Source organism: Austrofundulus limnaeus, unplaced genomic scaffold (genome assembly GCF_001266775.1).
Source record: "Austrofundulus limnaeus strain Quisiro unplaced genomic scaffold, Austrofundulus_limnaeus-1.0 Scaffold38, whole genome shotgun sequence".
Classification (NCBI taxonomy): Eukaryota; Metazoa; Chordata; class Actinopteri; order Cyprinodontiformes; family Rivulidae; genus Austrofundulus; species Austrofundulus limnaeus.
In genome coordinates this window covers 1,127,201-1,141,553 of record NW_013952440.1, presented here as the reverse complement: position 1 = coordinate 1,141,553, position 14,353 = coordinate 1,127,201, and the positions used below count along the sequence as shown (strand labels likewise).

The 14,353-nt window shown below is 40.5% G+C and overlaps 1 protein-coding gene across 1 annotated transcript in view; it reads left to right on the top strand.

Annotated features, from left to right (window-relative positions):
- cacng3b (calcium channel, voltage-dependent, gamma subunit 3b) overlaps nt 1-9,847 on the top strand; it is a 25,275-nt gene extending 15,428 nt beyond the window's left edge. The window contains exons 2-4 of the mRNA XM_014006921.1: nt 3,619-3,702; nt 5,762-5,902; nt 8,363-9,847. Of these exons, the coding sequence (XP_013862375.1) occupies nt 3,619-3,702; nt 5,762-5,902; nt 8,363-8,874 (737 nt within the window). The 3' untranslated portion in view covers nt 8,875-9,847. The remainder of the gene's footprint in view (nt 1-3,618; nt 3,703-5,761; nt 5,903-8,362) is intronic.
- Nucleotides 9,848-14,353: the final 4,506 nt, after the last annotated feature.

Genomic DNA, 14,353 nt, shown 5'->3' with positions numbered 1-14,353 from the left:
TGTGTGTGTGTGTGTGTGTGTGTGTGTGTGTGTGTGTGTGTGTGTGTGTGTGTGCGTGAGCGCGCTATGGAAACAAAATTTAATTCTCTACACTGGATCATCATCCAACAGAACAGAGAGTTTGAAAAAAGAGGAGTGGAAAGCAACTTTAAGCGTGTTGCCATGGCGACAGTCTCACTTTGTGTGTAGGTATCCAGAAAGACCTTTAGTCTTTACATATGAATACCAGATTTAATGTCCCTTTCAGAACAYGACACGCTGTACTTTCAACCAAAGTGAGAAGCTCTTCATGAACGTATGAAAGCCTGCTCCTTGTTATTACACGTGCTTGTATTTAGAAATTAAACGGAATCTATTAAAGTCAACAAACTATAAATTATTTCTTTTTAAATCGAGTTTTAAAGGTGTTTATGAGGCCTTTAATCAGTCAGAGGTTACTTTCTGTCCCTAACGTCAGCGTGAGCTGGATGAAGTGGTTTATAAATGATTTTCGGAGAGCTAGAATAAAAACCTCTTGAAGTGCAAAGAAGCCGTTGAGTTGAGTCGTTTATTTGTTCACAGCCAGCCTCTCTCCTCTCATTTCTCTCTAATTCTTCTGTGCCGTTTCACCATCAAACCTCTTTCAGCCAGCCTTCCCTCGCTCTTCCTCCCTCTTCATCTTCCCTGTCGGCTCTCCCCCTCACTCCATCCTTCCTCTGACCCGCTCCCTTTCACAGCGCCTGTGGTGTTGACCGTGTGTGAATGGGACTGAGTGATGGCTGTGGGAGGATGTGTGCGGGGTAGTCGCACATCTGCATGGCACATATGAACACAAATTCACACACACACACACACCAGGGACACTGGTGGATGTGTGTTTGTGTGTGTGTGTGTGTGTGTGTGTGCGTGTGCTGAGGAGGTTGGGGGATGAGTCACTCTCTGCACGACACATGGCGTGTTTGTAGGAGGCTGCATCATATTTAATGCAACACAAATAAGTGCACACACACATATTTAACAAATCGATACAGGTTTTTACTTGTGATGAATAACGATCATGGATCATTTTAATGAGCTTGGTTTGTATTCTTGATGCTGGATCGCTGTGTGTGTGTGTGCGTGCTTATTGCGGTAAATTGGTGCGTATGTCTGCATTCGAGGTCTGATAAGGCTTTTCATTAGTGTTTCCCAGACACAGCCTGATTGCTGCCACTCTGTCTTGTGTCGTGTCCTTCCTCTGTCTCTGCTGCTAGGTTTGTTTTCTATCTCCTGTATCTATTTGTACCCAGACTAGTGGTATCTAGTATCTCATTGTACCCACTCAGTTTCCTAAAATTGTGGTTTGATGAAGTTCAATAACAGGCTGCTTGAATGACAACCACCACTTGTGTTTACATAAATGTTTGGATTTGTCTCAGAAAAAAAATGTGCAATGGGTTGTTTAGCCAAATTAATACGAGGTAGTTGTGTCTAATAAACTAATAACGCTGCTGCTGGGATAGTTKTACATGTAGACCACGACTGAAAACTGACAGTTTCTAAAATTAATTTATTATGATTTAAAATTCCTCGCCCTCTAAGGATGGAGCCTCAGCAGGTGTAGCTGCAGAGCTGTCGTCCAAAAATCACAAAGTCTTCTGTGCTCAGTCTGTGTTGTATTTGTTTTTTTATCATTATTATTATTGAGTTTCTTGGTTATTTAGTTGTGCTTTGGGTTTTTGTTTATTCTATCATTGCTATGAAACTTTATTTTGAAGAAAAAGAAAATTTGATCTGTTAGCACTTGGAGTATGAGCTGAAGGTGGCTTGCAGCTGCTGCCGTATCAAATTTCTGTTTAATATCTGTGAAAYGGACTGAGTCATAACCACAAGCCTTCTGAAGGTTTTATAAAAATCCTAGTGATAATAATTGATGAGGTATTTTGTCAACACATAATTGATATCAGCTTTTTATACAGCACTTGTWTTGCTGTAGTAATCATCACACCCATTGCCTCTCCCAGTAGATATTTGCCCTGGTTTTCTTCAATTCTTAGTCAGAGCTTCTCTAAGCTAACTAGYTGTTTGTTGTACTCACAGCAAGTTATTGAAAGTTGCGCCACCTGCAGTACACGCCTGCATTTAGGTCTTGCTTCTGCTCGTTTTGTACCACTGCGGTTTCTGAATTTCAAATCTTGCCTTACACAAATGAATTAWACTCCATGTGCCTGTTATTGTGAAAGTGAAGTAAGACAGAGTATTAGGACCAGAGTAAGAATTTTTTTAAATCACGAGAATAAATTTATCATATTATGAGAAAAAAGTAAAGAAAATAAAACATTATTCTGGTAATATTATGACTTTATTCTCATATTATTTTAACTTTATTCTCTTATGATTTTATCATTTGTGATATTCTCACACAACTTTTCTCTTAATGTTGTTATTGTATTTTCATAATTTATATGTATATAAAAAATCTTAATCTGGCCCTAATACTCAATCGTACTAAAGGTCCTTTCAAAGCAAAATTACTTCTATCATCTAAAGCAGAGGTGTCCAAAGTGGGGCCCGCGGGCCAAAATTGGCCCACCAGCAGTTGCCCTGGTTATTAGATTGTAATTACGTTAAGATTCAATATAAAATACAAGTAACTTCAAGAGATATTTATGAGATTTAAGTCCATATATAGATTTGCACACCTTATAAGACCACATATGCTCAAATTTTAAATTATGAAAAGTCCCATGAGCCTTTGCTGCCTGAGCATTTGTTGAATTTTCTTCATGTCCATGGGCTGAAAAAACCTAAAGAATGTGGACAACCACACTGGCTGCTAGCTTAATCATAAAAAATAACATTAAATATTAAGCATTTCTTTTATTATTGCATTTGGCCCGTGGCCCTCAGGTTGATTTTAATTTTGGCCCTTTCAGGGAAAATGTTTGGGCACCCCTGATCTAAAGTTTTAATTTGAGACAGGCAAATATCATCATCGTCACACCATTATTGATTTTTTTTTTTTTTGAAACACAGTCACCAAAGTTAGAGGACCTTCTTGCCTCCGTTTTCATATTCCTGTTTTTAGAAGATGAGGTTTGAATATGTATTTTTTTCGAGGTAATCATGCTGTAATGTGATTATTTTATCAGGGAACACAAATTGATCTCTTTTTTCTCTATTCRTTTAAACTGTTACAGCCAGCATGCCCACAAAAATGCAATCAAAATGAAGTTAAATAACACTGTGATGATAATAATAAAAAACACATAGGGGGTCAATTTGAAACTAAATGTAAATTGATCAAATGTATACAGTTAAAGAAAAACAGGAAATTTTGGTTTTTCAACTTAAAACCTCAGTGGAGGTGGAGACGAGCATGTAAGTACCTAGCCAGCAAAGTTAATGATAATATCCTTTTGCTTGCATTGCATTTTTCTGGGACTAATATTTTTATCTTTTGAAAAGAAAAAAACACCTAATGGGTATTCCAAAGTTAGCAAATGACACAGATAAGTAGTAACAGGCTGGTGAAGAAAACCTGTGTTCAGAGAAAGTGTTTGTATGCTATCGAAAAAACAAAATAGTATCTGTGAGAAGGATGAGTCCAGATTTGAAGTGATTTATGTTTTCTCTCTCTCCCTCCCTCTCTCTCCACAGGAACATTCAGAGGTGTGTGTAAGAAAATAGATCATTTTCCAGAAGATGCCGACTACGAAGCGGATGCTGCTGAATACCTCCTCCGTAAGACACACAACTCTACTCACAACCTTTTTTTTATTCATWWACCTCCTCTTTGTCAGCATCTCTAACATCCTTCTAGCAACATCCCCTCTGTCCCTCCTCTAGACACGTCAAAATCATCTCAGTCTGGCCTCTTTAACTTTATCTCCCAGTCGTTCAACCTGTGCTGTACCTCTGATATCATTAGGTTAAAAAAAACAAGCATTTACCATCATGCCTGCATGAGAAACACCCATCCTCATCCTCTGTCTGCTCTTCACTCCCATTGTCAACAGATACTTTCATCATTAAAACACAAATTAAAGTCCGTATTTTCTAAAGAGACAAGGTTTTCTCCATAACAAAAGTATCTGTGACTATGTTTATGTACAATATACACCTTTTAAAGCAGTTCTTCTTTTTTCAAAAACTCATCCGTGTGCATTTCAAAAGCTAGACAGGAATAAAAAGATGCTAACACAAAGATGCAGGCAGGGTTTTTTTATTCTAAACTCAGAGCAAAGATGGATTCAGAGAGAAAGCAGCATGAAAAAGAAAAAAGAAAATGGAGACGAACTGGTCTGGTTTTTTTGTTTGTTTGTTTTTTGCACCATACAACATAGAGCCTACAAGAGCATCCCCCAAGGCAGTCAGACTGCAGGAATCAGAGCTGATTAGCCAATGAGACACCAGGACCTAGTGACCAGGATTTCATACAGCCCAGGGTTGTGGGCCACAGGGGCGGGGCTTGTATTCTCTGTGTTTCGAGTCACCAGTTACTGCAAAACATTATATAAAAAAAAGTGCAAACATGATGATGTATTTCAAAACATGGGATTTTCTTCAATATTGCAACTGTGATGCAAGCATGCAGCACATTTTCTGCATGTCTAAAAATGCCCCCTTCCTTATGTCTGTGTAACATCTTTCATTGTGCCATTGCATTATGTGCACATATGGGGACTCTGACAAATATTTCACCTCTGCTGCAGCCCCGCTGTAATACTCATCATCTCAGTTGTTCATTATTTTGTCATGCATATGTCAGTACGACTGTCCATCTGTCTTGGTATTTGGCCATTTTTCTTCCCTCATCCATCTCTTCTCTCTCTCTTTTTCACTTTCTGTTGAAGAGGCATCTGAATGCTGCAATATGTTCTGGATTCAAGCTCAGTCAGGCGTGTATCAACACACTACAACGTGTTTGTCTGGAGTGCATGTGCTAATAGTGCAGTTTTGGCTCTGTTCTCAAAGCTCGGTAAAATCAGTTTCTTACATGAGCAGCGGTTTTCTCATTTTCCACAAAACACCTGGGGAGGCACTGAGTGCGACCAGGTGAGAGTAGACGGGGCAGGAGCAGCGTTAGGAGCATTCGCAATTGCCTTTGTCTCAGGATGATGACATCATAACAAAAGCCATCCACCAACAGCAAAGTTGGAGTTCTATTCTGAAATTCTTCAATGTAAACTTCAACATTTAGCCACAACATTTAAGATTTTAACATTTACATTTGAATTTAGGATTAAATGTTTACATTTATTATTTAACATTTAAATTTAACATTCAGCAAAGTGCAAAATGTAAGAACAGTGAGCTAAATAACAATAATATTTTTGTGGAAAAACATTAACTAAGGTTTAACATGCAGAAAGTGAACTAAAAAATGAAAATGTGTTGGTGACTTTTTTKTAACGTTTTATTTTACACTTGATGCCCCACAGGGAAAACACAGATAGAGAAWAGAGGAATAGAGAAACACTGGAAACCACTGGGGTGAAATTAAGCAGAAATTTTCACAATATCACACAAAACGACTATGAATATTAACAAAAATGCAAATATTGAGAGCATTGAAAAAACAAARAGCAAATAAATATCAGGACTCTCAATTTCGGGTCAGATTTTAATGTCCATACGATATGCTACCATAGCTTGCAATATAATACATTATTCCATTCGATGGACTTTTTTGTCACTTTGGTTTTTATTTATTTATTTATTTTTCAACTCAAGTACCACTCATGTACTACATACTACTATTATGTGACTTAACTCCTCCTCTTCTCCTCCGTGTGTTCAGGTGCTGTGCGTGCCTCCAGTATCTTCCCCATCATGAGTGTGGGTCTGTTGTTCATGGGGGGGCTCTGCGTGGCAGCCAGTGAGTTTTACAGGAGCAGACACAATGTCATCCTGAGTGCAGGGATCTTCTTCGTATCTGCAGGTTAGTCATTGCTGTGCGCACYGCTGTTTGTGTAAATCAGTGTCTCCTCTGTAAAGTGGAGGTGAAGCAACTACCTGCACCTCGTAGAGAAATACAGCAGGATAGCACTTTTGTCTATAAATAAATAAAACACTCGTTCCGGCAACTGTGAAGGAGGCACAAGATTTTCTTGGATACAAATTACCCTTTGTGCTCTTTTCATACTTGATATGGACGTAATTATTTCATGATACAATATGTCCAAGTTTTGTCAGAAGTACATTTACAGAATTTCCAAATCTTGCATATTTTATTTATTGATTTAACAATAAAGATGGCCACTGCATTTACGATTATCCAAAAGGGGCTTATATTTGTGCATTGTAAGAATGTGTAGCTATGTCCTTGTGGCTTTACTTCAAATTGAAGTAAAGTGCCATTCAAGCATTTACTGACAAGCCCAATGTGTATGTAAATCACACAAAAGATTYTGCATGAGGAAAATGAGAATATGATGATTCTTCTGTGATAAAAACTGAGCCCTGATGCACACAAAAGCATGTAATTGCTGCTTATTATCGCTTATTATCTGGTTTTCTATAAAATGCCTGGCAGTTGCATGCTCCAACTATTTAGCTGACAGGCCAAATTGTTTTGACACTCAAAACCACCAAAGCATTACAGCTGTCTTTCCAAACGCTGTTTCGTTAATAAACACTGTAGAAGTTAAAGACAAAGAGTTGCACTCACCCAAAAAATGGGGCAGAGTATTGCACTAGAGCCAAACATATTGCTCTGGTTTGTATTTTTGTCTCTCTGAAGGGAATATCTCACTGGGCTGCAACTGTTGGGGACAAGCTGGAGACAACTGTGAGAAAATGTACACATTTTCACTTAAAATTGCACATGCTAAATTTGGGCCAAAATTGCAAGGGTTTGAGTGAATGTTGAGCAACAGTTTTTAAAAATACAACACTAAAACTTAGTTAGAAAGGGTTTTAAATGTTTGAAATGACATATGTGAGCCAGATCTGGTGTCAAGCTGGCACTGCTAGCATGGCAAGTGGTTTGTCAACAGGATGTGGGTCAGTTCTGGCAACGATGGCACTGTTTTTAAGATGGCATGCCACAACTGGCCCAGTTGTAGTTTGGTTTATGTGGCCCAAATCTCTCAATGCCACAACTGGCCCAGTTGTAGTTTGGTTTATGGGGTACTGGCTTGTACATGGACCACCTCTGGAAAACCATATCTGGGCCTCCAAAGGGCCATCATTCTTTGCAGTATCTGGGTCAAGTGTTAGAGTATTAGTGCCTTGTCTGCGCCAGAACTGGGTCACACAAATTTTACTATGTGTGGTGTTTTGGATGCTCACAACGACTCTGAGACTGTATCAATTTTTGACTTTTTTTTAATTCTTACTTCAACCAATTGGCTAAATTGACTTTTTTTTTTATTTAAATTGTGTTATAATATCATTCCAACCCATTCTCACTCCCAACTCGTCAACATATTGACGCTTGGTCAGGTAGCCGTCTGCGTTCAGCTTCGGACGCGCCAGGTGCCCCCCGCGCGTCAGTTCTCTACGAGATGAGGCGGAGGAGGACGAGCGCGTTGTCATACTTTTTTAAAGAGTAGAAAATGTGCAAAACTAACCATCCCAGACCAAAAATTTTACTTCTATTGGCCCTATACAGCCTATTCCTGACCTCAGTACCTAAAATTAACCATTAATCCTGATCCCTCAAATTAACCTCAGACCTCCAACCCAAAGACCCCTAAGTGGYGCAACCCGGAAAAGCCGTGGGTGGCAAGGACTGATGCGCGGTGGGTACCCGACGCGTCAAAACTGGACGYAGGTGGTCCCTGACCAAGCGTCAATTTGTTGACGAGTCGGGAGTGAGAAGGTGTTAGTCATTCCCTCATCAAAAACATATCCAGAGTGTTGCTTTGACTCATCCAGGCGTGTTTGAAAAATCCTTGAATCTCCTGCGGTAGCCATGTGGAGTTGCCRAAATGCATGCTGGTACAAAGAACCGCCTATTTGTAGACTGCACCTCCCTGGCTTTGATGCAATGTCAAATTTATTTTTRAAATATACAGCTTTTTCATAACAACTGAAGGTAASAGTTAATTGATTGTGGTAGAATTGAGCRATGTGCCTGGAAAATACATAATACCCCCCTTTTAAGAACCCCCTCAACACGTATTGACACATTGGAGACATACCATTCACAATTTGTTGCCAACAGTCACAGTCCAATGAGGTGCTACCTTAAGCTTCTTTTGTGCTCGTACAAATTGGCACAATAGGACCTAACAGGCTAGATACATTTTTCATGTAGTTTGTTAGCATGTTTATGTTAGCATTAACTCAAACATACAATAATGTAGCCTCAGTGTTTTACAGTTGTTGACTCCAAGTCTTGTATTCTTGTCTGGTTAAGTTTCTCTTTAATTTGGTTTCTGCGTGTCTCCTCCAGGTCTCAGTAACATCATTGGAATAATTGTCTACATCTCAGCCAATTCTGGTGACCCGGGTCAAAGTGACAGTAAGAAGTCGTACTCGTATGGCTGGTCATTCTACTTTGGCGCACTCTCCTTCATCATGGCTGAAATGGTGGGTGTGCTGGCCGTGCACATGTTCATCGAAAAGCATCGCAAGCTACGAGCCAAGTCCCGCACCGAGCTCATAAAGAAGTCCGCCTTCAGCCGCATCCCCTCCTATCGCTACCGATTTCGGCGTCGCTCCAGCGTGCGCTCCTCCGAAGCCCCGAGCCGCGACGCTTCACCGCTGGGGAAAGGCGGCTACACGGGGCCYGCCGCTTCTGAGATGCCCATGTACACGCTGAACCCACGGGAAGCCGGCAACGCTGGTACCAAACCAGTTGGTGGCATGGCCGGGCTACTCAACTCAGAGATGGATTTCCTCCAGAGCAGCACGCTCACTAAAGACTACAACAAGGACCCCAACCGCAGGACCACACCCGTCTGAGAGAAGCTGGCTGTAGATATCGTCCCAATCAGAGAATCAAAGAGGTGGAGACGTACAGTGGGGAACTGAGAATGACAGCAAGCTTATAGAGAATATGAGGGGTTACTGGAAGTTCGATAACCTATGACTGTGAACATTTAGCCTTTGAACTGTGAATCCTTTGCCCTTTGAGAGTTTCTTAGTGTGTAGCAGGGTTGGTTTTGCTGGAGAAGTTGCCCCCAACTCCACTTTACCACATATCACTATATATAGCTGTATCTGTAGCTCCTTATTCATTTCAGCACATACGGGATTTTTGTGCTCATAACTCAACTTCCTGGTGTTTTCATTAAGTCGGGGTGGGGGGGGGACTTTGTGGGTTCATTCAGGCGAGTGGGTACTTGTTTGGGGCAACTTCTCCTAGCAAAGAAAAAAACTAAACTAATGTGAATTTGAGGAGAATACAGAAGCGATAACAAACACGTTGTGGAATCTCTTCATCACTTTTTGGATCCCAGTAGAGCTGGATCCAATGAAAGTACGACTTAGAGCTTTAAGTTGACCATCTTAAAGCTCTAAGCCAAAGCAGAGGGCTTAATTTGTTTAAGTTCGGCTGTGTTTCGGAAGATAAACAGATGATTTGTCCATTTTATGGCAGTACGTTTGTGCCGTTAGTGGTCATTTTCTACACCGCTTTCATATTTGTTTGACTTCATTGTGGAAAAACTCCCTAATTTTCTGGACTGAAACTGAATTAATCTCATTCATAGTGATGTTCAACCCCGACTCTCTGACCCTATCATATTAGTGGCTGGAGTGGAAAAGGTTTGACTCAAAAACAAAAACAAAAAAAAAATTATGAAACTTTTAGACAGTAACATTCGATCCATTGGTGCTTCCTCATGGTTGAGTTCTCTGCCACATTTTGATGTATTTATTATTTCTACCTAAAACATGGAGATGATTGGATATATGTCTGTTTTGCCTTCACAAATCACCTTTCGCCTTCCATGTTTTCCTGTGTGTAGTGTCCATGCTTCACCTCAGCGGCACCCTCTGCACACCTTCGCACATCCTCTCATCCCCCAGCTATTCCTCTACTTTAAAGGACGACAGAGTTAAGTCCTGTCTTCCGTCGGTGTTGCTTGTGGGACAGTTTGAGGTTGTTTTTTTTTCCCCGGAGGTGGCTGTTTCAGGGTACAGTTGGAGAAAAGACCGCCGAGCTGTGAATATATATTTTAAGGCAGTGCCAAAAAAATTCATGTAACTAACCAGAGATGGACTCTTGTGTCTGCCCGCTACCTCTTGGTGAACATCTTTTAGATGATTTTGACATAAAGTTGTCTTTACTTGACTGAGCAGCTGTCAGAATTTCAGCTGCATGAATAAACACGGATAAAAGGCTCATTTCAGTCTAARAACACAACGCTTCAGCTGAGTATCCGTCTGCACATAGTGCACAGTTAAAAGGCAGGTAGTTGGAGAAAACTGGAGGAAAGTCAAAACATTTCTGCCGCATCCATTCCAACTGCCACTCGTAGCCTCTTTGTGTGCACTTTAGCGTATTCAGCTCGCACGCTTATGCAACATAAGCCACATTAAATGGTCATATCGCTACAGTTCTTACTGTGAATCTTTAAATTGCAGCCCTGTTTCGATACAAAAAAAGGGGTTTATGTAAATTGTAAATGCAAATGTGTTGTCTTAACATTACCAATCAAGGGTTTGATAAACGTGTCCGCTTTTTTGGTGGGGGGGGGRAACAAGGCTGTGGATCTGACGCCGATGATTCCTGAAATGCACTGCAAGAAACCTGAGTCAGTGGCATTTTTAAGCAGCATTATTCTATTRCGAAATTGTAAAATTTGCAGCGAAATTCAATCAGAATAAAATACAGGTCTTTGCTTTCAGAAGTAGTGGGACAAGTTGTGTTTGCAAGCATTTAATTAAGCCAGCTAATGCATAGAAATGTATGACTTAATCAGATTTTTATTTGTTTATGATTCTGTCGTGGTGGTTACTTTTAGTAGCAGAAATGGCAAAAACAAAAAAAACAATTCTTCGAGCACGTGGCAAAGCAAGCAAATTAAAAGTCCGACTTTGCTAAATTAAAGCTACAGAGAGAGTTGTCGAAAACAAAATGTGAAGAAGCCATAAAACACAAAGCAGCTAAAAAGAAAGAAAGAAAACACCAAATGAGTTGTGGACACAACATGAGTACAATGTTTTCCTGCACATTTTCCCCCCAACTTCTTTCAGCAACTGTGAATATTAACAAGAACTTAGAGGGAAAGTTGTGCACATTAGCCATTATTGCACCGTTTTACATAAAGGATACAGAAAGCAGCCTCTGCACTCAATGTTGACCGTTAGGCTCCAACATCGATAGATGCTTCGGTTACCTTCAGTCACACTACTTTTATTTATAAAGCTTCACTTCTATCACTTGTATTGCGTATGCCATAAAGGGAACATAAAGGCATAAACATGATTCGTGCTCTCTTCCGCCTCCGAATGCTGATTTTGCAAACTAACTACAAAATCAGCCACCATCATGGACTGTGAGAGAGAGTGGGGGGGGGGTGCTTTTCTCAGAACAAGGGCTTTTAATTTTTAAAGGACAGCAGCACGCAAGGGCTTTTTACACTCAGCACTGCAGCAACATTGTTGTCAGGATGTAATATTGGAGAGAGGACAGAAAAGGCAAAGTGCATTTGCACAGAAACATCTACTTTTCAATCAGCTGAGTAGCTTACCAAGAATTTAATACGATAAAAACATTGAGGCAAAGAAACCTTTGTGTTTCTACTCGGCTAATATTTTGGATTAACCATAGATTAGAGGAGTAATGTGAAAAATAAGTCTTAAAACACCAGTTCACGCCTTTTGAAGTGGAGTTTTGTGCAAAGTTATGAACAATCCGTATTTCACCTGTTGTAGATAGTCCACTTAATGACCTCAGAAAAAAGAAAAAGAGTTTAATTCTGACCAGACTGACGAGCAAACGTAACTAAACTTTTACAATGCAGTCAGGTTTTCGTTGCTTAGTTAGTTACAAGAAATTTTATGGTTATTTGCGAGTGCAAATAGCAATAGTAGCAGCTAATTGTAGCAATTATGGTGTAGCCTGGGCAGGAATACACTATTTTCTCCCCCTTGTAATGGTAAACCAATGATGAAGGTTTACATGAACATTGCATTTCCGTGAACCACTGTAAAAGTTTTGAGTTTAGAGCTGATTTAAGACGTTAGCATTCCACTTGTCTTGGTCCAACTCAGACTAGTCTTTAGCTTCTCAGTCTGATAAGAATTAAACTATTATTTCCTTAAATTCAAACTGTTCAAGATACATATATAATATACATTATCCCTTTCCATGGAACCCCACTTCAAAAGATAAAGGAAGGTTAGTTTAAAAAATGTAGTTGCTAAAGATTCATACATTTATCAATTAACTGTTCTTACTGAATGCCAAATAATATTCAAAGTGTTTTCCTGTGAATCATGGCGTCCAAGTTAGCTTAGCGATTTGCTGCTGCGTGTGCTCTTTTCTTTGTGTGGATTTACCGACTCAGCAGGTTTTAGATGTAGCTACCCATGACAAGGGGGCCCCTCAGATCCTTCAGAGGTCTGATCGGCGCTCAGTTTAGTACTGCCATCCATGAGCCATTCAAACCATGCATGTCCATTTGCTTCCAGTGCTTACATTCACTGTATCTCTAATCAGGCCTCAAACAGCACCCCTAACCTCTGCAGCCCCGTAGGGTCCGGCTCATTAAAGACACCTTACAGAAGAGGGTGGGCTTCTAACCCTGAGCCGTATTGATGTTTACCCCCATTAGAGTACAGGGTGCTTTTTGAGACTGTGACTCTTCCTACCGCCATACAAGCTTTGATACTCTGATATCAACAAATAATTGTACTATTAGTAAAGACGTATCTTAAAGGTGCCAGTGTGCAGAGGAAGACAATCTCTGCCACATAATATACTTATTAATATATTTATTCATTTGGGGAGGGGCGGGTGGGGGGGTGATGACAGGGAGCAGAGTTGGGGAGAAGTTGTAGTCTTTCTAATATATTATTCTAGTCTCCTTTTCTAATTTGATGTGGCTGTGAGGTCGTGTTGTTTTGATCGTATGAGAAGCTTTGGACAAGAGGAACACACGAACAGCCGGTGGAAAACTTGGACCATCTTTCGTGGACTTAAACCTCACCTCAGTGGTGCCAGAGACTATGTTTGCCAGCAGGACGTGCAGCACTGCAACACACACACACACCACACACACACACACACTACTACATTCATTCCAACTTATTATATTTACCTGTTCCTATATTTCTGAGGACATTAAATCCACTGAAATCAAATCAAGCTGTAGACTGATCAAAATGCAGTAATGGGATAAATAAGGTTCACCCCTTTTGAACTCCTGAGTTTTATGTAACAAGACATAATAAAATGATCTGGTAGTCACCAAGTTTAACATTATTCATAACCTTAAGTGTACAAAAAACGCACAACACATCAGCTCCAGTCAGGTTGAGGTCTGAACTTTTACTGCATCCCAGCAACGTTTTCGTTGTTTCCTTTGTATGCCACTCTGTTGTAGATTCACTGCTGTGTTTGAGCTCATTGTTCTGTTGCTTCAAGTCCCAGTTTGGTCCAATTTCAGCTGCTGGTCTTACATTTGACTCTAGAATATGTTGGTAAAGAGGATTATGGTTGACTCAGTGACCGTAAGGCTCCCAAAACAAACCCTAATCATCAACCCTCCACTGCTGTGCTTGGCTGCTGGTATGAGGCGCTATGGTTTATATGCTGTGTTTGGATTTTGCCAAAAAGCGCACTTTGCATTATGCGTGAATTTTGATCTAATCTCTTCATAGGATGTTGTTGCAGAGGTCTAGTTCATTCAGGCTTAACTTTGCTGCCATGAGAGAGAGAAGAAGGTTTACTGTTTGGGAGGGTTTCCTTAATCCTTTCCTAATTGTCCTGTCATGACCCTTAACCTTTAACCTGCTACCTGAGGCCTGTGGAGAGTGGAGATGGAGCCCTTGGGGTGAAGTTGCTGGGACTTCTACTCCTGGCGAAATTGACAGCTTTCCTAAATGTTTTCCACTTTGAGTAAAATGACCCACATAGCAAACAGGTGTGGCCAAATCTGGTGTCAAGCTGGCACTGCTGACATGACAAGTGGTTTGTCAACTGGTTGTGGGCCAGGTCTGGCAAAGATGGCACGGTTTTTAAGATGGCATGCCACAACTGGCCCAGTTGTGGTTTGGTTTTATGTGGTGCTGGCCCATTCATGGACCACCTCAGGCAAGCCACTTTTGGGCCACCAAAAGGACGCCATTCTTTGCGGTATCTGGGTCAGGTCTCAGAGTGTTTAGTGCATCGTGTGGGCCAGAACTGGACCAGACAAATTTTGATATATGAAGATGGATTCTATCATGTTTGTAAATGTTATTTAACCCTTCCCAGATTATTGGACAACAA